General features: G+C 44.5%; 1 protein-coding gene across 4 annotated transcripts in view; it reads left to right on the plus strand.

The window, feature by feature from the left end:
• The window catches only part of TMEM266 (transmembrane protein 266), an 83,200-nt gene that overhangs the window by 41,947 nt on the left and 15,915 nt on the right, over positions 1-25,338 (plus strand). For all 4 annotated transcript variants that reach the window (XM_074549518.1, XM_074549517.1, XM_005487796.4 and 1 more), the window contains exons 6-10: positions 2,768-2,841; positions 11,979-12,035; positions 13,780-13,918; positions 15,360-15,475; positions 22,756-22,942. In XM_074549518.1, the coding sequence (XP_074405619.1) occupies positions 2,768-2,841; positions 11,979-12,035; positions 13,780-13,918; positions 15,360-15,475; positions 22,756-22,942 (573 nt within the window). The remainder of the gene's footprint in view (positions 1-2,767; positions 2,842-11,978; positions 12,036-13,779; positions 13,919-15,359; positions 15,476-22,755; positions 22,943-25,338) is intronic.

Genomic DNA, 25,338 nt, shown 5'->3' on the forward strand with positions numbered 1-25,338 from the left:
TGAATTGTGGGTATAAGGCCTTAAGGAAGAAGCTTTCAACAATACTTATTGAGGTGTCACATCTTTCTGTTTATGTAGAGAATTTTCACTTCCTGTAAAGACAAAGGGTTTTAAAGACTATTGATTTTTCTGAGTTTCAACAGTTTTGGTTACTCTCCTCTGGAAGCAGCCTTTTTCTCACCATTTATTTTCTGAGAACCCTTCTAAGGAAGGCTTTACTTTAGGAGTCATTGCTCCCCTGTGTGTGGTGCATATGACGCTGCTGAAGGCTCTGCAGCTTACACCTTGTGCATGACCTGCAGGTGTTTGGTTGAGCCAGGTGACCTCACTGTTCAGAGGTGGCCCCTGGCACCAGGATGGATTTTCTCAGGTCCATTCCACTTCACAGTGTTACTGCTTTCATTTTAGCTAATGAATCTTGCCTTGAGGCTTTTTGCCTTGCCAAGTTTGAATACCTTCTATGTTGTTTTAAATCAGATAAAAGATATCTCAGTGAGGCTGATCTAAGAATCTAGTTGTGCCTTGTAAGGGATGTGTGTCATTTACACTGAGGCTTTGGAAAGCCATTAGCCCATAACTATTTTTGTCAAAAATGTAATTACAGTTTTAAAGGGTTCCTTATTCTTTATAAAACCAAGCAGTGCATTAGGATACCTTACAACACATCACTGCCAGTTCTGTCCTTAATAACAACTGCTAATCCATGCTATAGACTGTAATTACTTAGGAAGTTTCCCTTTATTAGAAGAAATCCAAACCCACCAACCGGAAAAAAAAACCACAACAAAAGAAACCTGGTGTTTTCTTTGGCTGTGACATTATTAGAGTATAGCTTTTCTGTACTCTATACATTTTTAGAGTATAGCTTTTCTGTACTCTATACATTTTTAGAGTATAGCTTTTCTCTCCTGCTTTCAGTGCAGTCTTTGGTTGCATGATGCACTTCTCCCACACACAGAGCTGGTGGTTTCATAGGTTAACACCACATTTACAAACTGTAGGACACACATGTGAAAAGGTCAGAGACCTTTTAGGGTATTTTAGCACAAAGTGTATTCATACCAGAATTAGAAACCCCAGAAAGCAAGGGACATATAGTACGTGTTCTGTTTTAGGTCTCTGTTCTGTAATCAGGTTTTTTAAGTCTGTCTTCAAAGCTCCTCAATTGCAATAACAAAATAGCATCGCAATACCTTGTGATGTTCTGCAAAAGCAGAAATTAAGAGTATTAATTCACTTGCACCTCAGGAATACAGACCATGCTATCCATTCCTCATCTTCAGCAGTTTTGGGAAAAAGGGGTTGGGGAAATGATGGTGGTACCACCCTCATTCTGCAGTCGATGCATGGGTAGAAGGCAGCAGTCTTTCCTGAGCAGTGTGGGGCTGAGGGGCTGTGCTGCCAAGCCGTGTCCTGGCAGTGCCCAGCTGTACCCTGGCTGTGCCCCGGCAGAGCCGTGCAAAGGAAGCACCCCCAGGCCGCAGCAGAGCCTCAGCCCCGCGGGGTCGGGCCTTGCCCGAAGCAGCAGCGTCACTCACACCCCTGCAGTGTTCATCTGCCAGGAAATCAGGAGCAGCATCCGTGAGAACAAGCGCTGCTGCTGCTCCGAGCTCCTGCAGGGCTTGGCAGGAGGAGCGCTCCCCGCAGTTCGTGCTTGCTGAATGTTTCTGTGGCGCCAGGGGGCAGCCGGAGCCTTGTCTGTCAGTCGAGCCCCGTTGGAAAAACTGCATCTCAAGGGTTTCCCGTTCTTCAGGCTGCCCGATAGACAAGTGCTTTAGGAAACTTTATTCTGTTGTATTCTGCCGATTTGTTTCACCTTTATGTAGTTCCTCTGCTGCAGCGCAGCAAATGCTCTCATCAAGCCCCAAAAGAGCTTCAGCAGTGAGTGTTCCAGTGGCAGGGCATACTCAGTTTTATTTGTATCCTGATTTCTTCTACATCCTTTTCCTCTCCTTCCCATATTAATCGATTCTGATTTTAAAATAAAATTCTTTATTTCATATGTGCCCGATGTGTTCTTGGGAAGTGGTTAAGTCTGCTGCAGCCCTGCACCTCGGTGCACACAGGCACTGCTTGCCTTGCACAGCCATCCCCTGACACTGCAAGTCTGCACAGACTGCTCTGCTGTGTCTGCTGTGGAGATGCTGGACTCACAAATACCCTGCAGGAAGGAGAGAGTGTTTGCTCTCCATTCCCTTAGCCCAAGCTTGGCAGCATGTGGGAGTAGGAATCACCAGCAGTTCAGTTAGTGGACCCTGTCAACCTTCTGCATTTTTCCGTCAGCATGAAATGTCTTTTGAAGCCCATTTTGAGGATTAGTTTTTAAGCACCTGTTCCTGATAAATACTGATCATCTGAGATGAATTGTCAAAGACTGAACACAAGGAATAATGTGGGGGTAGTAGAGCACTCTAGAGTCGTAGATCTGGGTTTTTAGGGACACAGGAATTAGTCACACATCTCGCACTGGGGTGAGAACATGAAGCAGTGGCAGAGCATCAAAGGCCTGGGCTGTGTCTGCCATTGCTAACCAGCAGCAGGATCTGGTAAAGCTCCAGTGAAGAGCTGCTAACATGGTGAATGAAGGTGAGCGGCTGCCAGGGCTGGAGTTCCATGTCCATTGCATCCCATCCTCTTTCTGGTACTTCATTGCAAAATCTGGCAAAGCAAGCTTTACCATATGTAACTTGTGGCAGTACTAATTATGCTAAACCTAAGTTGCACTCTGCTACTGTAATGACCCTTCGTTGTATTATGTTAATTGCAGTTTCAAGTGCTTCCCAGTTTGCAGGAGTAATTCACTGGATCAGCCTAGTCATCCTCTCTGTTTTCTTTTCAGAGGTATGTATAACCAAAGTCTTTCACCACATTATGTTGTCACTGAAATTAGCAAGAGTTTTATAGGAGTTTGACTGCAAATAACATAGCACAGTGTATTTTAAGGAAAAAACCAAACAAAAGTGTATTGTTGCTACTTGTACTTAGCAAACTAAAAAAGTGTTATTTAAATTAGCACTGTATGTCAGGTAAGGAAACGTGGAAGGGAAGATACTGCCTTAAAAATTATAATTGGTAACTCCAGAAAGAAATAATTATCTCTGAATCTACAGGCACTGGACAGGATGGTTTGATCCATTTGTTACCAGTGTCACTGGGTGTAAAGTATAGGATTTAGTTGAAGGTATGTTCTTCAAGAATAAAGATCCATGGGAATTTTGTACAAAAAGATCTGTTTTGGGCCTGGAGTTATCTCCTCTCACATTTTATTAAGGTAGTTTATATATTCTAGGTTGCTGCATGTAGACCTAGTCAGAGAATGAAACAAATGGTGAATTTCTTTGCCAAAATGTGTATGAATGTATGCACTGGAAAAGGTTCTAGTCATGATGTAAAAAATGACCAAACTGAGATAATCTGCCTTTCTGAGCTTTCAGCTATGTTCCAGAAAAAAATCATTGGTATTGAGACATTTAGACTGCTCCCAAAATATTCCAAAATGCTTTTATTGCTATTTTTTTGGGTTTTAATATGTTACTTGTCACAATAACAAGTTTTATGTTTACTAATTGGGAGACAGCTTCAGCTTAAAATATTTTAAAGTATTTTTTCAGGTTCCACAGGAGAAATATAATCCAGAGAGGTTTGTTAATGATTTCATTCTGTAGAAGGTTTAGATAGTTAATAGGTGAAAGTTACAAAAAAGCAATAATCAAAAAACAAAGGTATGATATCTGCAAATTATTTACTGGATCACTTGTATTGGATTCATACTCATCATCTGTGATTGGCAATTTCCATGGTGCTCCTAATGAAAAACATTTACATGTAGCATTTTGTATTTCTCAGCAGAGTTTTTTAGCTGGTGCTGTCAGTGGGTGCTTTCTGAAAGGGCTGTGTGGTGCAGGCAGGGATCTCACATTGCTCTGCATCCCAGCCTTCTGCTGCATGTGCCCAGGTCCTATTACTGGCCCCATCCTTTTACAGTGCTGCTGGGCTGGAGGTTACATGTAAGATGACTGAAAATAATCTCTAAACAATTACAAGAACTTGTAGTCCTTGTGAATTATCCTAAGTCCCAAAGGCTCAGGTTTGCTAGATGATGTCCATTCCCTTTACAGAAATACCTTTCTCTCCCCCCCCAGAATCTTTGCTCAGTGGGGATCAGCACCCTGGAGCTCCCTGTGTTCCTGAGCTTCCCAGCAGGATGAGCCTGTAGCAGCTGCAGCAGCATGGCAGCACAGGCACCTTCACCTGACCCCTTGGCTTTCTGCAGCTGCTCTCCAGAAGCCTCTCCTGTGCTCAGTCCCTGCTCTGCACTGCACTCTGCAGCTCTGGTTCCTTCCCTGCACCACCATTCTCACACCTGGGGCAGTGTCCTGTCTGTGCCCCTCCCTGAGTGCCCAGCTGCTCCTGGGCTGGTTGTGGCACTGCAGACACTCCTGAGGCCAGGGCTCATCTGGCTCAAGGAAGGAATTGGTTGTTTCAGTTCTGCTGGGACAGGGTACCCTCCCAAGTGGTTAAACTTGTTCAGAAGTATTTTTCAGGAGAAGAGTAACAGAAGTGTTTCACAGAGCCCAAACAGTTTCCCTGACCCACCATCCTCATTTTGGATCTGCATTGGTTTTCTCTCTTTATTAGATATTTGGAACTACTTTGTCTACGTGCTGTTCTCATTTATTATAACCTTATCACTCACTTCATTATCTACTTCTGTCTTCCAAAGTAGCTTCCTTCAGCTATTTGATTGTGGTTTGAATTTAGATCAAAGAACAATGAGGCCACAAGACAGCCATGTGAGGTGCGCAGACCAGGGTAGATTTTTGGATATGGGCTCATTTGGCAGCTCAGAGATAGAAATGGCTCCACAGAGCAGCTGGATGTGCCTCAGAGACCACCAGTCTGGGAAGGAGTTTAGGTGTACCTTTCCTGCTGGGGTTGGTCTTATGCCACGTTGAGTTCATACTGAATTGTGCATTAAGAGAGCAAAAACAGAGGCTATAATCCTTCTGTCATCCAAATAATTTTTTTTCCGAGAGGTTACAAAATACTGCAAAAATTGCAAATGGCTTTTTTTCCTGAGATTTTAATTGTATTTTCTCCTTTGGTCCCTTCAGGGTTTTTTTTCCCTCTGATTCCCATACCATGAGTCAGCTGGTTTTGGGATCATTTGTTGAGATGATCATATGTTACAGTGAGTGGTTGTTCATGCCAGGATGATATTCCAGGGATCAGCAGGTTTAAACTAGGTTTACCCTAGTTTACCTGGGTATAACAGGCAACTGCTGAGGATTGATGAGTCCTTCAGTCATTGCTTTTCGACTCAAAGCAAGGATTCAAGGTTTCTGGTGTTCAAAAACTGTGGTTTCCATAGCAAGTACCCTGTTATAAGTTTGAATGTTTGGTGTTTATTCTATAATTTGGTTCCCATTAGTTGTAAATATAGGTACGCAACTCTTCTGGAAGACCTCAACAAAGTTGTCAAATACTTGTTAAGACCCATAAAACTTTCAGCACAAAATCTGAATGTTTCAGAAGAATACAGCTGATTAAAGGTGGTGCTCTCAAAGCATTGCAAGTTATTGCAGTGCAGTTGAAGTTAAACAGCCACTGGCTTTCTGCTTGGTTAAAATGGGGGGGCTAAACATGCCAGCACCTGGCAATGCCACCAGAACAGCTGCCAGCAGAGCTGAGTAGCTGCTCTCACAGCATCTTCCTGCTTTCCCTAGGCTTGTCATACAGCCACAGGCCTTAAAGGTACTTTGTTCATTTTATGTTGTCACTGTCTGTGACTTTCCAGCATTAAAATCATATTCAAGTGAAATGCACAGCAGCTTTGCTTTTTTCCAAGTATTTGAACAGGATTTCCTAGTGGTTTGTCTGTGTTTACATACATCACTGTGATTTGTCTGTGCACCAAATGTTACCCAGACATTGAGATAGAAGAGGAGAGAGAGGCACTGGGGGAAATCCCAGAATCAGCAGCATGGCAAGGCTGGGGCTGTACCCCTCCGGAGGGCAAACTCAGCCCTGGTATTGCTGGTTGAGAAGAGGAGATGGGCAATGTCTCAGAATTTTGGTGAGTGGACTGAAGTCTGCTCTGAGCAGTTCTATCCCATTGCCACAATTGCCTGGTTCTGGCTCTGCTTTTCCCCTGGGACTGATGGGACTGTGCGAGAAGGGATTCCTTGTCATCAGCTGTGTGTGCTGCTCCGTGTGCTGCAGCCAGCCCAGCTCTCAGGCACTGCTGAAGGGAAGCACCTGCGCGTTTCCCTGGGAGGAACCAAGGTTGTGTACTCAGTCAGACAAGCACCCAACTGCAGCTTTCTTCTGGCATCTGTGTCCCAGAAGTGAGCTCTCAGATTGAGTGGGGTGGGTCTGGGCTGCCAGCTGCTAAACAATGTTTCATTAGCTGTGGCTCACAGGAGGAAAAACTCCAAGGCTTTCCTCATCCTATATATTTAAAGGAAGTGTTCATAGTTACCTGCCATTTTTCTGCTTGTTAATAGCAACCCTTGAAAGGAATAAAATCTCCAAAGGGAGGCTGCTGTTAAGGTTCTGTTAAAAAAGAAAAACATACTAAATGGCAAAACTAAGTAAAAACGTCTTTCCCTTGAGAAACACATAATTTATATTAGAGAAACTCAGCTGTGTTACTTTTGTTACATTATTTGTGAGCTTCAAAGAGCTGAGTGGGAAGATAATAATCGCCCATTAATCTTCTGTAAGCTGTGGTTTCTCTTCTGTGTGTTTACTTTTATTCCGTGTACATGCAACTTTTCTCATGGTGCATAAATTCACTTCATTGCTGTAAGTTGTTTTCTAAATGGAGTGAGTAGTGGGGTCTAGGAACATAGATTCAGATTTTATATATTAGTATGATTTATAAAGGTAAATTTAGGCTTCTTTCTTTGCTAGTGTGTATGAAATAAATTTTAATATACTGGGAAATTTCTTTACTGAGCAATTTTCTGGCCTCACAAAGAAGTAGTTACCATGGAGAGTGGTCCCATAAAGTTCTGGGAATCTTGCTGGACATCTGCTTGAATGCCAGTCTGCCCATTTAATTTCCAGTAATATACCTGTCTTACAGTGTGCTGTGTCAGTGCCTCATCTGTGCTTTCACCTCCTGATAGTGGCAGTGCAGCACGTCCTACCCTACTTGTTTCAGAGAGCAGTGTTAGTGCTTGTGTGGCCATGCCCAGAGGGAGCTTGTGGTGCAGGGCTGCCCAAGCCCAGTTCCCTGGCCACTGTGCACCTGTGGTGGAGTCTCTGGTGAGCCATTCCCATGCCTGAAAAGCCCTTTCAAATCTAGACAGAATTGTCAGTTGAAAATTCAAATTCAGTGAAAACATTGGTTTTCCCTGTATGCTAAGAATTAAGATTGTGAGAGTATTGGGAGAACACTAGAAGAAATAGAAGTGCAGAGGTTGTGCAGCGGTGCATTTGGGTATGTGATGTCCTTATGAGAGAGAAACCAGTGTGTTTGTGTCTGTTCATGGCTCCAGCCTTTGGCAGGGGATGCTTTCTGTGGCACCACGAGCTGATGGAGCCCAGCAGTTCCAGCCAGGACATGGGGTTGGGTTGTACTGCACAGTGGTGGTGTGGGGTTGCAGTTTCAGAGCCTTGGCTGAAGAGAAGCTGTGTGAGGGGGGTGCCTGTGCCCTAGGAGCAGGAGGATGTGTTTGTTTACATGTGCCAGCACGCTCCTCTGGGCTCTGCTGGCCTGGGCACAGCAGGTGCTGGCACAGCTCATGCAGCAGCTCAGTACAGGCACACCAGGAGATGGCAAAAGGGGATTCTGGTAAGGACTGCATGAGCTGAGGCCTCTGGGAGTGACCCAGATGAGAGGGGCTCTAAATTACAGATTGGGTACAAGGTGTTCTGGGAAAGCTTTCAATAATTATTTTGTCTTATACAATACATGCAAAAGGCAAAAGCTTAATTGGCAGAGTTTCTGGAGCCTCTGTGACAGAGGATGGAAGGAAGGACAGACAGACAGACATCCCTCCATCCTGTCTCTCCCCTGCCCAAGCTGTGCCCCATCATGAAGTGCAGAGGTGCTCTCCTCTCTCCTTTGCCTGGTGCTGCTGGGCCAAGGTCCCTCCTGTGCTGCCTCCTGCTGATTTCACCCTACACAGGGATTGGACTCAGTGACTCACTGAGCAGTAAATTGTATATTAACTGTGCAAGCAGAAAAGTGCTTAAAATTACTCAATGTACCATGTAGTCAGCTGACAAATGCAGATTGTGGGAATTCACACAGCTGGCTCAGCAAAGGACTTGGCCAAGTTTCCCTACAAAATTAGAAAGAGAACCTGCAGCATCTAAACCTCACTGCAGACACGGTCATGCAAACAATTGTGTGTAACCAAGAGACTTTGTCAGTTTTGAAATTGGATTTCTGTCTGAAAAATGATCTAAAATTTTTTCTGGGTTTACTTTAGCTTAAAGAAATTAACACAACTGTTCAGTCATTCAGTCTTTTATTAGTGCACATTAATAAATTAGCTTTAGCAGAAGAAAAATGTATTTCTGATAAAATTAAAAAATATATGTGTTAAGGGCTTTCTAATCAAAACATTTCCAGTCAAAAAACATTAAAGCCTTCTTTTTCAAGTACAAAAAAAATCCAATCTGGCAGTACTTTCCTTTAACAGAAAGTACTCACATTGATACTTAATGTTTTTTTCAAATCTGTATTCAGAAATGCAGAATGCCTGTGGTGTAATGCAAAACTGGTTTTGTGTATTTGTACATGCCTGCACATCAGTAGGAAACAGCAGTGCTACTTTAGTTTTTCTCTTTTTATTGTAGAATTTTGTACTTAAAAATGGTAGAAGTGTGACTAACGTTGGTTTTGTCTGTGATGAATGTTTTACAGTTGCAGTTCTCTTCTAATTCATATGCATCTTTCAGTTTGGCCCTTGAACAGTAGTTAGGAAGTTTCCTGGATTATTAATTTCTGTCTCTGTGTTTTTTCAGATTCTGTTAAAAAAGAAAAACATCCTAAATGGCAAAACTAAGTAAAAACGTCTTTTTACTCATTTTTAAAGTTCTGTACAGGGACAGTGTAGAATCAAATGCAGTATTTATGTATTTGTATGAAACATATTTTTGATTGCTTTGCAAAAAATACTAAAATGTTATATATAAGAAATACCAATGCTTTCATTTGCTGTCAAGGCATTTATTATACTAAGCAATCAAGGAGGGGCCCATTAAATCCAAATTTCTTTGGTTCCACCTTTTGTGGGTGAGAGCAGTGGTAGCAGCAGTGGATGTTCTCCCTGCCGTGGGCACACAGAGGCAGAGTGGGGACAGCCCAGGCTGGTTTGGAGCTGTGCTGGCCCAGGGGTGGCCAGGCTGGGGCTCACTCAGCTCACCGAGGGCAGACTGCCTTTCCTGGCTCCTGGCACTCCAGTGGGGATGGCTGTTAGGAGTGGCAGTGCTGGTGCACAGCTTGAAGAGCTTCCATGCAGAATGAATGTTTTCTAAGCTTACCCCCCGTTGTGCCCAGCTCTGGGGTGGAGGAGCTGGCTCATCCCACCCTTACCCTCGCCTTCCTCAGTGTCTGCTCAAGCTGAGAGCCAGGGTGCTGATCATCTGGGCATGTTGTGCTGGGCAGCAACACCCAATCCTGCATTAAATGTCTGCCAAAGGGATTTCCAGTCACTGCTGGCTTGTGCTGATTCACAGCAGCAGAGTGGCAATGAAAACATTTGCGTGTGCTTCCAGCCCTTGGAACTGCTCACAGCCATTAAGGTGGCAGTAGCACAGTCTGATTGAGATGCTGCAGTCAGGAATTATAAAAGGCAGGAAGGAAAACACCTTTTTACATTCCCTCACCAGCCCGATGCTAAATCATATTTAGGGTTGTGAGGTAGTGTTTCTGTTTTCTTTGTGCAAATATGCCTCATTTCAGTGAAAATACCTTTGTGCACACCTGTCCAAAGGAAGGAAGACTTTCATCCTCAGTGTCTGTAAGGTTGTTAAGTGCTCAGCCATCCTGTGTTAGTTGCCTGTTGACCTGGCCTTTGTAAGCCCTGCCGAAGCAGAGCAGAGCCTGAGCTGTGCTCTCAGCTGTAGGAGGGGTGGTGCCCCAGGAAGGCTCTGCCTGTCCTCGTGTGTTTGCCATGGCTGCCTGCTGTGGGACCTCCATGGACCCCAGGTACTGATACAGCTGAACTGATGGGCTCACAGGTCACTTGTGCTTCAGTCTTTTGTGCAGCTCCTGGGTGGGAGTGAGGGAGGTGCTGGCAGAGGGGCTGGGATGCTTTTCCTGGCAGAAATGAGCTCAGGAGCTGAGCTGTGGCTGCAGGAGTGCCTTGGCTGCTCAGCAGCACGTGTGCTTACACCTTGTGCCCGTGTCAGATCACATTGTGCTGGCCAGTCTGGGGTCAGTAAGGGACTTGAGCACTTGCTGTTGTGCATCTCTTCCTCCACAGAATAAATAAACCTTGAGGTTTATTTATAGGTTATTATGGAGAGAGTCTTACTGCCATGATGCATTTGTCAAGTGCTTTGAAAGTTCAGTGTTTTTAGGAGTACAGACTGACAGCATTGGTGGATCTTGCTGTCTCTGTAGAGTATAATCAGTTTTTGTAGAGGAAAGAGGATGCTGCATTTTGTCTTCTGGCTCGTGCCTCCCTTTCTCAGCCAGCCTTGGCCTGTGCCTCTGCATGCCCCATTTCTGAGGTGTTGGCTGCTTCACTTTCCTGCTCCTTGCTGCTGTGGGGCTGGGCTCTGGGAGCACCATCTGCCCCCCAGCAGCAGTGTCCCCCTGGCAGAGCAGGGGAAGTGCTGTCATCCAGGTTTGCAGTGCCAGGAGAATGGGCACAGTGATCCCAGGCCAGCTGGGGCACTTGGGGGTGGCAGAGCCACGCACAGGAGCACAGAACAATTCTGTGTTGTTCTGCAGTTAGGTACTGCTGGTGTGCTTGGCATCAGTTCAGAGATGCTTGGGATTTGAGATTTGGATTTGTAGAGGAGATACATGTATTCATCAGGGTCACTTTTTTGTGCACAGTTCTGGGCATGGTCACATCCTGACACGTAGGCTTGCTGAGCACCAAGCCATTATGCTGCTCCTCAATGGAGAAAGCAGCATTTTGGTGGCCCTTGTAGGGCTCCAGCTGCAGACTCCTCATGTCTGTCAAAATCTGACCTTGTTGTTGCTGTTGGCAGGAAACATCCCTACCAATTAGGCTTTTTTGTCAGTTCAATATCAATTGCAAGTTGACTGATAGATTTTTTCTTTTGTTTTGTCTTCTGAAAGCCAAATTAAAAATTAAGAAAGGTGCCATTGGATTTTTAATAGGAATTCACCATTGGTTCATTCTGTGTTTTTTCTTTATTCCTCTTTTTTAGCTGTTGAGGCTACTTATTGCTGTTTTGCTTCATAGAGAAGGATCACAGAGATATTTTTCTCCCTTATCCCATGACTTTCTGGGATCTTAAAATAAAGCAACTGCCTTCAACTGCAGTGAAGAGCATCTGCTCTTCATGCTGATGAAATGTCAGTACCTTTAGGCACAGGACAGGACAGGGCCTCTTCTCTTAGAAAATCAGTAAGCACTGGCAGGTCAAAGATGGCCAGAAAAGAGAATTTTCCCCCATTCTGACTGAGGGAGCCCCATGGTGGATCTTACATAGGCTTGGGTCAGGAGGCTGGGGAGGGTTGGTAATCTAAATCACACAAATCTGAAAGCAAAATTTTAGCAAGATGGAAAGACTGATGAGCATTTGAACTTGGAACTTGTTTGTAGAGGTTTTGCTAAGTCAACATACTGGTTGGGAAGCAATATCTGCTTTTTAAATATAGAAGTTTAGCCATTTCTAGAACCTGATTATTATTTAGAGGAAATGTATAATTCTTAAATAAGACAAAAAATTATTCCCTAAATAGGTAAAGGACTAAATGTTTATCTAAGACTGCAATAACATTCATAATCTTTTTTCCCTCTAATCTATTTTACTAGACTATTTTGAGGATTGTGGTCCTTGGCATATGGGATTACATTGAAAACAAAATAGAGGTAAGCTCTCTCTCTTGGTACTGTTTTCCAGGCAGCCCCAGTAAGACCATGAAGAACTGCTATAGATGGCTTTGTTATTAACCTGTGCAATACAATATTTTTTAAGGCAGATAAATGCACACATTCTTTTCATTATGTGCATTATCAATAGCTGAGTGCTGTAGTCCCTTTTTCTGTGAGAGACTCAGAAGATTGCAATATTTGAAAATATTTTATGAAGGGAGGGATTTTGGTCTTCTTGCTCTTCGTGTGACTTCTGTTGTTGCAGCTTTGCTGGTCTGCCAGTACTGCTACCCTGAAATGTAAAAACTGTCACCTGAGTTTTATATCCCCATTGCCATAATTGAGTTGAAATTAGCTGAGTTAGTTGAAGAATTGCATGTAGTTTCCTGGTAGTAAATACTAGTTTGGCAAAACCCCCATTTTTATTGTGAAACTGTTTTGATAAACACTGTAATTAGTACCTCAAAATAAAAATTACATAGAATGTATATACTCTTGTAGAGAAAGAAAAGGAAATTTGTGTGTAATAAATAATACATAAGCAGCAGAAATCTGGAGATCAGGAAAATGAAAAGCTGTTTCTTGATACTACTTCATAAACCACTACTGTGCAGGAAGAACCAAAAGACAATCTGGGTGTTCTTGGAGCATAATCAGTATAGAGACTTGCATATTTTGTAATGAAGTTGTTAACATTTTAACTTGTTTTGCTAAAAAAAAAAATTAAACTTAAATAGTTGATTCGGGGTTTCTTATTATTAAGGCTAAATGGAGCAGTTTCTGATAATTCATCTTGGTAATTTGGAATAGTGATATTTTTTACTGCCTGTTGAGTGGCTGCAGTAAGAAATAATTCTTTTCAGTACACTGGATTGTTATACACAGTTCTGAATATGTAGTTCTTACAAAAATCTGTGCCCTGCCTCTTTATGCAAACAGTTATCAGAGGGCCCTGGCAGAGGGGAGGCTTTCAGCAGGGATGAGAACGTGGTGCTGTGTTCTGCCCTGCTGGGCCAGTGTGGGACAGGCACAGCCCTGCTGCCACTTGGCTCTGGGGCACATTTACTGCCTCATTTCTGTCTAAAGCTGTGCACAGTTGCTTTTTCTGATCTGGTCCCAGTGCAGCCGGTGTCACATGAATCATTCAGAGCAGTCCCAGTTGTCAAACTCCTCACCAGCCTCCTGCCCCATGGAAGTGAGAGCAGGCACCTTTCTGTCTGGGTGCACAGCTATCCCCACACGTGTGGGGTAGCCAGGACATGGCCAAGAGCCATCAAGTCTCTTGCCGCCATCTTTTTCTACTTGTCTTCTTGATCTCTTCATTTAGACAGTAAGATCTATGGGCAGGTCCTCTTTTTCTCTTTTTTTTTTTTTTTTTTTAGATGACATTATGCCAAGTAACAGGTAATAAATACCAATGATGATAAAACTCTTTGGCTGTAATAACATTTAGACTATCGCTTCTCCTTGGGGATTTTGGCCAGTATTTCCAAATACCTTTCTCTCCCCTTCCCTCCCACCACAGTTTATCTCTCCTCACCTCATAAAAAGCACTGAGGAATTCTGTTGTGCTACCCAAAAAGGATGCAGCCTTTCTGTGGCTTGGCCACCTCTCATATCCCTTTCAAATAGGTACATAATTGCATTTCTTTTGGACAAAGAGAGACTCCTTCCAGATTTCAGAGAGGAATGGCAGGGATATGATTTTAAGGAAAGGTTTGAAAAGCTGATTTCTCTCCAGGTGTTTGATGGTGCTGTCATAATCTTGTCCTTGGCACCAATGGTGGCCTCAACAGTGGCCAACGGCCCCAGCAGCCCGTGGGATGCCATCAGCCTTATCATCACTCTGAGGATATGGAGAGTGAAGAGGATCATTGATGGTGAGTGGGGACTCACTGGTGACTGCAGCATCACCTGCCAGGCTGGGGAATAGAGGTTCTAAAAATACAGAAGGATTGCTTGCTGCCACTGTTCCTGTCATTGTCCTTACTCGTACATTTTGCTGGCACTGAACAGAAGAGAGTTATGGCTCCCATGGAGCAGAGTAGGTCTGGAGATCTCCTGCTCTCTAGGAGCCTTTATAATTTATTGATTTGTTTTCCTGTTAGGCAGCTTCCTATCCCCTGTCCTGTAAAGGAAATGTCCTTACCTGCTTTATGTCTCTTGCCACCAGTTGTCATTCCTCATTCTGCAAAATAATTGATTCTCTGCTTTGCTGATATTTGCTGCACCCTCCTCATAACCATACAGCCAGCTCTGTCTTGGGACTTTCTTTTCTAAGTTTTTGTCAGTAAATAAGTTTTATGTGGGATTCCAGGAGGATTTTCTTGCCCTGAGGATTCCCAGCAGGAGTTGCTCTCTGCATGCTGTACATCCTGGAAATGAAGTGCATATTGGTGGTGTTTCGCAGAAACCTCTGTGGGGATTTTCCAGGGGAGATGAAAAGGCCCCAGCAAGTCAAGGTTGCAGAGAGCAGAGTCTGTGTCTGAGCCTGGAAGCAAGGACTTCAGTGTTACCATGTGCTCAGCAGCTTCAGGCAGCTTAGGGAAAGGAAATAATTGAATAGCCATTTTGCTCATGTGTGAAAAATCAGAGTCAAGTTGTTATTTTGGGTTTAAATGCCCAGGAAACTTTGTATTCAGAGATCAGGAGAGGTCATAGCCTTCTAAATGAAGTATTAAACAAAATTGCAGGATTTTGTGTAGCTTCAGAAAACATTAATTGCAGTAGGTATTGACCAGCTTTTCTGATCAGTGTGAGTTTGCCATAGTTAAGTCAGGAGCAAAATTTCTAGAGCCATTCAGAAAACATACTGAAAACTGGGCTGTAGCTTGAAGCACCATAGAAGATAAATGCCCTTTTTGTTTCTTCAAAATATCATTCTTAGTCTGCTGTGTCCATTAAGAACTGATGTCTTACCACAAAGTCTAGGAATTGTTAGGGCTGTGGAATGGTTCTTTTCCTGAGGGAGCTGTGCTGTTCAGGTTTAGAGGGAATGGGACTGACTCTAAAGAGAAAATCCTCCTACCCAGTGGTTCAGGAAATCTGTGGTAAACCCTGGGAAGAGCTGTGCTAGATGGAATCTGGGAAGAGCAGGCAGCAAGCATTTCAGTTCAGCCAGGCAGATGGAGGTCTGACCCTGCATTTCCTATGTTAGAAATCCTTCCCTAAAAATGTACTCTAGTGCTGCTTCTATTGGAAATACTCTGGTTCTCTAGATGCAAGGGAAAGGGATGATGTTCTTTGGCCTGTAAAGGTTTTTTTCCTGCTAAAAAACCAAATCACAGCTGGGTTGTTTTAAGTGTTATTTGTGTTTTCCAGCCTATGTCCTTCCAGTGAAAGTGGAGATGGAGATGATGATTCAGCAATATGAGAAGGCAAAAGTTATTCAAGATGAGCAGCTGGAAAGACTAACCCAGATCTGCCAAGAACAAGGGGTAAAGTTCAGTTCTGTCTTTATTTACGCATATCTTGTCAAGGCAAGTCAAACAGCTCATGTACTTCGCTGCAGGCTGAGCTTTGAGAAGCACCACTGGGACTTGTGCTGGGGGTGACAGGTCTCAGTGCTAAGGAAGCTTTAGCTGCAGCCAGGATATTGTCAGCATGGTATTTGTTAAACAGCAGTCAGCTGCCTCTGCTGCTGGGCTTGTGTTTTCAGAGGTGAGGAAAACAAATGTGAGCAGCAGAAAATAAATGGTTCCAGTATGTCATTTGTTAAATGAGAACAGCTAGCTTGACATAGTAGTAACATACAAAAGCCATTGTTGGAGACTGCAGCTAGCATTCCTAGGAAAAGGATGTGCAGTTTAAAGAAATGAATTTCCCTGCTTTAAATGCAAGAGGCAGCTTCCCTGTAGGTCAGTCAGAGACTCCTGGCAAGCTCAAAATGTTGCAGTAGAAGCTTCTAGTTCCTGGAAGCAAGTCAAGATTTAAGACTCTTCCCAGGCCCCCGAATGTTCAGTGATTCAGTCTAGAGGTAGGGGAAGGTGAAGTTTGAAATATCTCAAGCGAATATATTTTACATGAAAAAGGTGTAAAACCATTTTTGAGGCAATGAGCCAGGAGTTTTTGCCATTTGTCTTATGCAAATGAGTTCTTGACTAACTTGCTTTAAAGTGGAAAGCAGGGATGGATGTTGAGGCTCGGGATAAGTGAGTGTTGAGGTGACCATCAGACCACAACAGGATGATCCCCAGGTGATTTACTTCTTGTTTCAGTGAAAGGGGAACTATGAGATATAGTCCAAATAAATCCTGGAGGTTTCTAGCTTCAACTACCATTCCTGGCTTGTGGCAGATACTTTTGAAATACAAAACTATCAATATTTAGGTCCCCAAATGTATTTTAAGTTTAGGTCCAGATCTCCTGGATGTCAGCCTAGGGTTCTGCACTGAGCTGCTGCTGGTGGTGAGTTGCTTTGTCTGTGTGATGCATTAGGGAGAGCTGTAGACACTGTGTCATTTCATAATGCTGGTTTTGAGTCACTTATATTAACCATAACAAGTTCTAAACCTAAGGTTGGCTTCTGCCAAAAATTAGTAAGTGCCAACTCTGTTGTCTTGGGTGGCTAAACTGCTGCCCTCCTCATTAAACCTTTGCACATTGATACTTAGTGATTTGGGTTCTGTCAAGGTTGTGAAATTGCCAGGTAAATGGTATACCCCCTATTTTACCAGGGAGAGAAATCAGTGATGTCTTGAGTCCCAGTGCAGTATTTTGTCTGTCAGACCATATTAAAGGTCTTGACAATCATAAATTGTAAACCATTTGTTTTTAGGAACTTTGCTGTACAGCCAGATAACACTCTCAATCTCTAAACAGTTTTTGGTGTTCCAGTTTCATAGTCTGATCCCAGGTGGGGTTCAGGAGCAGCTCTTGCTGCTCTTCATTCTGAGCCAGGTACTCCTGAATGTCTGACCAGAGTCACCCTAAATCTGAGCTCTGATGGTCACAACCTGCACAGCAAACTAAGAAATGCTGCACTGGGAGAGGAGTCAGTCTGAGAAAACAGAGCAGGTTCTCTTGCAGCTTTCAAGTGTCATCTGCTATTGAAAAATACAGTCTACAGAAAGATGACAGCATGCTAAATCCCTCTTACTGCCCTGACTTGCTGCCAAACAACTGTCTCAGCCGTATCATATCAGGTAAATGTACTAATTTGCTGCAGCTAGTAACATAGGACATTGACAGGAGTACTGCATCCTTTATTTGTAAATCATTAGCTTCATAATTCAGTCAAGAAAAAGTTGTCAGCATTATAATATTCCCATTAACATGCTGTTGTGTACAGCATCTGATGGGGAAACTGGCTCCTAATGGTATTTAATGTCTAAATTTCTGCCAGGTTTTTGCTTTTTCGTTTGATCATCTTTCCTGAGCTTTCCAAAGGCTTGCTGGTTCCTGGTGTTTCCTTGTGCTTGTCTGTTTGGGGGGAAGGTTTGCCTGCACAAGGCTGTGCCCAGAGCAGAGCAGCAGGCAGGAGGGTTCCAGGCTGCCCCGTGCCTGTGGTGCCAGCTGTGCCAGGGCAGGGGGTGCTGGGGCACACAGGTCACCCTGGTTCCCTGCAGCCCAGCAGGGACTCACCCTGTGCTGCCCCTTTGTCACCACACTGGCATTAATAATTGCATTTATTCTGTAGTTTCAGGTGGGGCTGAGAACATTCCTGCTGGAAAGGTTTCCCAGCACTTCCTTTTCTGAGTGTTGGGTTCCTTACTGCTTTGCTGCTGCTCAGGCAATTGGGGTTGGAGTTCTTGAGGTCTGGCTTATTCTGCAGAAGAAATTATCTTGAAAGTTTCAAGCAAAGTATTAATTATTTCATTAGAGGAATTGGGAAAAATAGTTAGCCTGTTTTGCTTGGGATTTAAAACAAAAATAATTGGTGGCTGGTTCTCTGACAAGTCCTATGCTGATTTGAAGCTGTTGCTTAATGCTAGGCAGACAAAACCAGGATTTCTGTTTTAAAAATTAAAAGCAGGAAAGATACAACTTCCCCTCATCTTCTGGAATTCTTTCTTTTGTCAGTTGTGGGGTTTTTTGACCAGTGATGGTGTATCATAACTATAAAGTACATTTCCATTCCTGACTGATATTGGAGATGTACTTTTGCAAACGTGTTGCTCTTTCCACATGTTGCTTTTTGGCTAGCTGTACATCTGAAAAACAGAATATATTTATAAGTTAAACTTGCACTGACCACCACTTTGTGCTCTGTAGTACCCCACTGCAGCTGTTTGAATAGTTTACTTTTTATTTGTTCTCCATTGGCCAAAAGAAGAGGTTATTAAACAGGAATGGAGCACGAGGGATTTCTAAAAATGAGTAAAGGTAAAAGGAAAAGAAGTCTTACTGCAGTCACTGTCAAGAATAGAGTATATTGCTGATGGTTTTGCTTTATTAGAATAACTTAAATTGCAAAACAAAGTTCTAAAGTTTCATTAGCTACAAATTCCAGTAAGAGAAGATTGCTCCTTTTCTCTGTAATCACCTGTAAAGGAATTTCCATTTGTGATAATAGATATACTTACCTGATCCTTTCTGCTTAGCTTCCAGAAGAGTCACCCAGCTGAACACAGCCCAGCCAGGAGTGTGTGCTTATCCTTGTAGCACCAGAGCTCCTTTGCTGTCAGTTCCTGCACAACTGGGGTTTTCAGCATTCTTACCAGTGCAACAACTATGGGAGCTGTAATTTCTTTTTTTATCTTGGAATATAATTTGTACAACAGCTGCCAGTTTAATGACAGGGCTGTTTAGCTGGTAAAATTACCTATTGGAGAAATAACGTATGCTATCCTCTCACAATAATTTTAATTTATTTCTAACTACCAGTCATTTTCTTGGTGGATGGAAGGCAGCCAAGGTCATCCTATGTTTTATTCTACCCATAAATCATTAGTTTGCAACTGTCTCCTGATTTTTATTGTTACCAACAATGGCTAAACTAATGGAAATAAACATTGGATTGTATCCCAGTGGCAGATGAGTTTTAGGGCAGGGCATTCTGTACAGACAGCACTAATAGAATTGAGCCAAGTTATTGCTCCTGCATTAGACACAAGTAAGCTTCTGGCTAAAATGTTCATTGATCTCTCAGAAACTATGTCAGTCCTACTCTGTTGTTAGACCATTAAAGGGGAGCACTCCATGATTCACTGCTAAGTCTCTTTTCGAGTCTTACATGTGTATTATAAAATATCAGCTAGGATGGGTGGCTCACTTAATAAAACCAGGCATGTGAAAGGAGATGTTATCTAGAGCTCCAGGTAGGTCTGTCAATTTACCTGCTTAGAAATAATCACCTAAGGCATCATTTGAGTGAGGAAGTGCTCACAAGTTATCTTCTACAGAAGAGCATTTCTTTGCTCACTGGCTCTCTGAGATTTGCAAGGTTCTCCACAGAACTGATACCTATGAGTTAATTTAAGCAAATCAAAGCATGTGTTGAAGTTTATATGCCTTTTTTTTTGTCATCTGAGGATATGTACAGTGTGCTCCTGCCGTACAGGCTGAGGAGAGGATGGTGTACCTGAAGTACAGACCATGGTTTCCTCAGTCCAGGTGTCTGCTCAGATCACTACATCAGCTCCTGCTACAAATAGAAATTCGACATGTTACCTTAGCCCAGAATTTTGCCTTAAAAAGACTGTTATACATACTTCCTAATGATTTATTTTAGCTGCTCTAGACTGCCTGAATCTCAGAGCAATCTCATTAGCTCTTGTACACATTAGAACTGCCTGAGGTCAGTGTGCAATATAATCTTCAGTAGATAGAAGCACCCACAGCCTAATTTGCTCATGCAGCCTCTTGCTGCATTTCACCTGTGAGGAACAAGCCCTTAGACTTAACCTTTGGCTTAGGGGCTGACACTGGGATCCTGGGATAATGCTTAGGAAGCAATTCCTACCCAACCAGTCCTCTCTGTGAATTCCTTATGAACAAAAACTGTTTCTGGTCCATGAGAGAGGCCATCGGTACCCGAATTCAGTGCTTGTGACTGACAGGGTGACACTGGCACCCAGATTTGGTATCTGTGACAGGGTGACACCAGTTGAGTGCCTGTGACAGGGTGACAGCATCGCCCCAGTTCGGTGGCTGTGACAGGGTGGCACCGGAGGCCAGTTTATTGCCTGGGACAGCAGTGCCTCAGGCCGGTGGCTGTGACAGGGTGGTGCTGGAGCCCAGTTCAGTGCCTGGGACAGCAGTGCCTCAGGCCGGTGGCTGTGACAGGGTGGCGCTGGAGCCCAGTTCAGTGCCTGGGACAGCAGTGCCTCAGGCCGGTGGCTGTGACAGGGTGGCGCTGGAGCCCAGTTCAGTCCCTGCGCCCGCTGTGTCCCGGGTGGTGGCGCGGCTGCAGTTCCCGCTGCGCTCGGCAGGTGGCAGCAGCGCCGCGCGCCGGGCCCGGGGCCGGAGTCGAGCGCGGCCCTCACGGACTGGGCCCGGAACCGCTGCCGGCCCTGCGGGCTGAGGGCTGGCAGGAACCTGGCAATAGCCTGCAAAAACCTGGCAGTAACCTGGTAATACCCTGGCAATAGCCTGCAAAAACCTGGCAGTAACCTGGTAATACCCTGGCAATAACTTGTGCTCTTCGGAAATGCTGACTCCGTCCCAGGAACTGAGTGCGCAGGAGGCCTCTGGGCTCTCTCCGTTTCTCCTTCACTCCTGTATAACGCAGCGATGCATTCAGGTTCTGGTTGTTAGAATGCTCAGCAAACTTTTGTAAATGCTGAAGCTCCTTAAATTGGATCTGATGCAGACATAGTTATTGAGCTGACTTTTAGCTAGTTCTGTCTGTCTGTGTTAAAAAACACCTGCCAGATTTTCTGTCTTGCATGAAAAAAGGAAATCATTCCATACCTCTAGGCCAGACTTAAGCATTTTGACGACAGTTATTTCTTTTTCTGACACATGTGAATGTTTTTGGAGGGGGAAATGTAGAAAAACAAATTATGTTTGAGCTAGACAACATGAAAAAAAATGTCCACATTTCTTTTTTGGCTAATTTGTTTGAGTGCATTTTTTCCCTTAAACCAAAGGAGTGTCTGAAAGGGTATCTTTCTCTCTTTAAAGCTGGAATGTAAAGGTATTTCTTGTGATTGCTTGTTTTTTTCAAGTCAAGGATAAAACCTGAATTTCCCTACATTCATACTGGCATGAGCACCTTGAGTGTCAGGATGCTTCAGGCTGGCTGGGAACAGAGTTAGCGTGGCCAGTTCTTCCTAGCAATAGGTTAGCACAATAACAAGAGTCTGCCATGGAGGCTTCATTGCAGGAAATCAGGGAGCAGGGCAGTGTTTTGACATTTGCTGATTCCACCTGACTCCTGAGTGCCACTGCCAGAAGACCTTTGGTTAAAAGCAGTGAGCACTTGCAGCCAGCTGTTTGCAGCTGGATTGCAGATGGAGGAAAAGCTGTGTGCTTTGTTAGAGCCCTGGATTAGCTGCTTTAATGGGATCTGGAAAGCTTGAGCTGCCCTTTGGCTTTCTAGATTTGAGTCTTGCAATAGCCTTCCAGTTAGTGTAGTTCCTTCCCTGCTGCTCTGGAAAGCAGATAGTGTCCAGGTGTGGCAAACTGGAATCCCTTTTCCTTTCCTGAATCTGTGGAAATTCTGTCTGGTTTCCCCTCCCCAGTGTTTACACCACGTCTGACTGCAGGGAACAAATGGGGTGTGGTGGTGGCTTCCAAAATCTGCCAGTGAAGCAGATCTGAGTCACATCTGAGGGTGAGGCTCAGCCAGGGCTGTTCCACAGCAGTTTTCCAGCACGGAGGTGCCAATTCTGTGTGTGCTGTGGGTGTAGAGTGGCACTGCCATGTCCTCCTGCTCTGCTGTGGCTCTGCAGGCCCTGAGCCAGGGGAGGCTCAGCAATGCCACATTGGAGTGTTTGCCTCTTACTCACCTCATTTGTGTTTCCCTCTCCAACTCTAGAATTAGACATGATTTGGTCACTGCTGTACTACTGATTTTATAGAGTTACTCTTCTAAAGAGAAACTCTTCCTTGCAGCCCCACAGCTGTGCTGTGTGGCACAGGGACTTTTTTCCTGCTTGTATAAGAGTTTAAAGGGTCTCTGCAGCCTCTCCAAAAAACTGTTTTCCTTCTTGCCATCAAAAATGAAATCTGCTGTATCCCTCAGTGAGATTGTACCTGGTAGCTTCTTGTTTTCAGGTGTCTGCTTTATAACACCAGTCATGAGCAAATCCCCTTGTGGCTGCAGAAGTTCTTTAGCATGTTTGAGAGGAATGGCCAGAAGAGTGGTGACCTTCCCCAGGGTTTTCTGCACACTGCTGAGTACAGAGGATTTCAAGTCAGAAGCGGACTGTAGGAGGAGGACTGTAGTATTCTCCCCTCCATTGGAGGCCTCGTTACAAAGTCTGATTAGGGATATTTGTCATGAACCTAACTCCCTTAATGCCTGTTAGAAGTGGTCTCTTGCTATAAAGGTTACACAAGGTTTGCAGTAAGAATTGTTAAAATTGTCCAAAATTAACTTCAGGACACAGCTGTGCAAAACAGAGGGAGCAGCATGAGGCAGTCAATGTCTTTAGATGTGTGAGCAATGGTCCAGCTCAGCACCAGCTTGGACTCATGTCCTGGCTCACCCCACTGTGTGTTTTCCCAGACCTGCAGTGTTCAGGGATGAGTAACAGGTCCCCAGCTGTAGCATTTCAGCTTCTGGCTGTGCTCACATGACATCGGTTTGTGGTGTTGTTTTTTCCTGTAGTTTGAAATCAGGCAGCTGAGGGCCCACCTTGCTCAGCAGGACCTGGACCTGGCTGCAGAGAGAGAGGCTGCCCTGCAGGTGCCCCACGTGCTGAACAAGCAGAGCAGCAAGAGGTACAAGGTGGTGGCCACCGAAGACTCGGACGACGAAGGCACCGAGAACATCTCTGAGCTGCGACCTGCCCGAGGTGAGAGCACAGCTGGTCCTGCACAGGGGATCCTCTGAACTCCTTCACTCCTGCAGGGGTTCATTGCTGCATCTGCTCCCAAGTGGCAGGAGCTGTTGTATTTGGGAGCAGGTTCTAAACAGAGCCAAAGCAATGGCTACAATGTACCTTCCCAGTGTCCTCATGGTCACATCCATCAAACACTGCAGAAGCAGCAGCCAAATGGAAGTTGGCCAAGGGATAATCACTCACAGGTAAAAGCAAGGATATTGGGAAGAACATTGAAAAACAGTTTTAGTATTTGGCCACTTGCATTTCTATGGTGTGGAGAAGACTCCTGCATCAGCTGTGGGGCTTGCTTTGCCTGGAGGCTGTGCTCTCCCCAGTGCCTAAAGCTGCCAGTGTTGGGCAAGGAGGGAAGGGCAGTGTGGGCATCCTGCTTGCATGTGTGAGTGCCACGTGGCCGTGGTGAGGAGCACTCTGCTGGGCAGCTCTGTGCCTCAGGGATAACAACACTTACATCTGCTTGGATCACATTTTATTATGTAAGTGCTGGACCTGATTTTTTTTCTGGAAAAGACAAAGCTCCTTTCCTGTGATTCACCAGCCCTTCCAGTGGAGTGCAGAATGTCTCCTGCTTTAATGTAATATTTCAGAGGAGACAACACTTTCTGCCTTAGTGCTGTGTTAGTATTCCTGGGGCATCTTAGCTTAATTATTGTGGATCTGTTGGAATACAGAGTTTGCACAGTATCTTTATGCTGGTCATACTCCTTAGAATTCAAGGCACAGATAGTTTAAAAGCTGTTAGACATTTTCAAATTATAATCCTTTCCTTTCTCTACAGAGAAGTGAAAGCATGTAGAAAATTGTTTTGGTTTTTTCCACTTTAAAATATCTAAGCACTAACTACAGTAAAGCCATTAATTATTCCTGATATGAAATTGTATTTTAAAGCAGCCAGTTGAGCAGACTGACCCCTAAAATGCATTTCCCTCTTTTTTGTAGTATTTCAGAGGTTTCCCCAGTGGACAGATTATAATTTATGCATGTGTTCCTTGCGGGTTACGTTTGGAACTGAAGAGTGCTGTGCACACTGTAAGGAGGTTTGCTGAAATTTTAGTGCTGTGGAGGTTGGTCTAAAAATTCTTCTGTTCAAGGTATTCCCTCCAACATCCAGGTTAACAGAATTACTCATTATTCATGGCTTCCTGTAAAATGCTGCCTACACTTGCAACAAAGTAGACTCCCAGTCTTCAGGATTGATTTCTACACTTAGGTGACACGATTAGAAGGATTTGTGTTTTTCGACATTGAGCAAATAAGAAAACATGGGTTGCTTCACTTATTGGGTCAGGTGCAGTTATGTTGTATTTAAGCATTTATAGTGAATCTGCAGAATAAATTTCCAATTCCTGGAGATCATCTAAAAGTACTAGAGGTGAAGTTTCTTGTGCCCTGTATTATATTTGCATATAAAGTCTTTGTAGGTGCCTTGAGTGCATGTTTTCAGAGCTTAAATTAGGGTAACAGTATTTGAACAAGTATTTTCTGTGGAATGAGGCAGGAGCTGGACAGGAGAAATTCCCGGTGTTCTGCAGCAGTCTGTGGTGGTCTGTCTTCCCTTGGGGCCCAAGTCAGAGTGCCTGAGACACCCCAGAGCAGCAGTGGTGTCGGTGTGCACAGCCCAGGGCACAGGCAGTCCAGGCAGAGGATTTCACACAGCATTTCCATGATTATTTTGAAGTGCTGGCTCAGGGATTGCTTCTGTGTAACTTGGGAATCTCAGCTCACAGCTGGAGAAGGCAGTGCGGATCCTGGGCCAGCCCTGCCTCGTTGTTCTCCCTCCCCACCTCAGCTGGGGCTTTCTTCTGCAGCTCTCTGGCACCAGCTTTTATCCCAGTGATGGGCTGGCAGTGGCTGCAGCCGCTTCCACCATCTTCCCTTTGCCGTGCCGGCAGTGTCTGCTCATTGTGCACCCCCTGAGCAGTGCAGGTGTCAGCCAGAGCTGCCTGTGCTGTGCCAGGGGCAGCAGGGCATGGCTGAGGTGCCTCCATGTCCTCTGGGTGGGATCTGCCATCTCCCCAGCTGCTGGGGCATGTGAAATGTCAGAGATGTGGCTCTGCAGAGCACAGGCAGAGACAACTCCTGTACTCTCCTGCAGTCACAATGGCTGTGCTGCCTTCAGGGCTTCCCACACCACTTGCTCTGCCTGGAACTTCAGCCACCAATGTTTTAACCTTTGGGTCAAGGTTATATTTTGCAAATAACCCTGTGTGTCAGACCATGTTTTCTCTAAGCTGTGTTTTTCATCCTCAAAGATTCCAGAGCGAGGGCTGCAGCTAATCACCCTGAGTGCCCCTTGGCACTTGTGAGCTCTGGAACATGCCTGCCACGGCCTCTTGCACTGCTAGGGA

Source organism: Zonotrichia albicollis, chromosome 11 (genome assembly GCF_047830755.1).
Source record: "Zonotrichia albicollis isolate bZonAlb1 chromosome 11, bZonAlb1.hap1, whole genome shotgun sequence".
In the NCBI taxonomy this organism is placed as follows: Eukaryota; Metazoa; Chordata; class Aves; order Passeriformes; family Passerellidae; genus Zonotrichia; species Zonotrichia albicollis.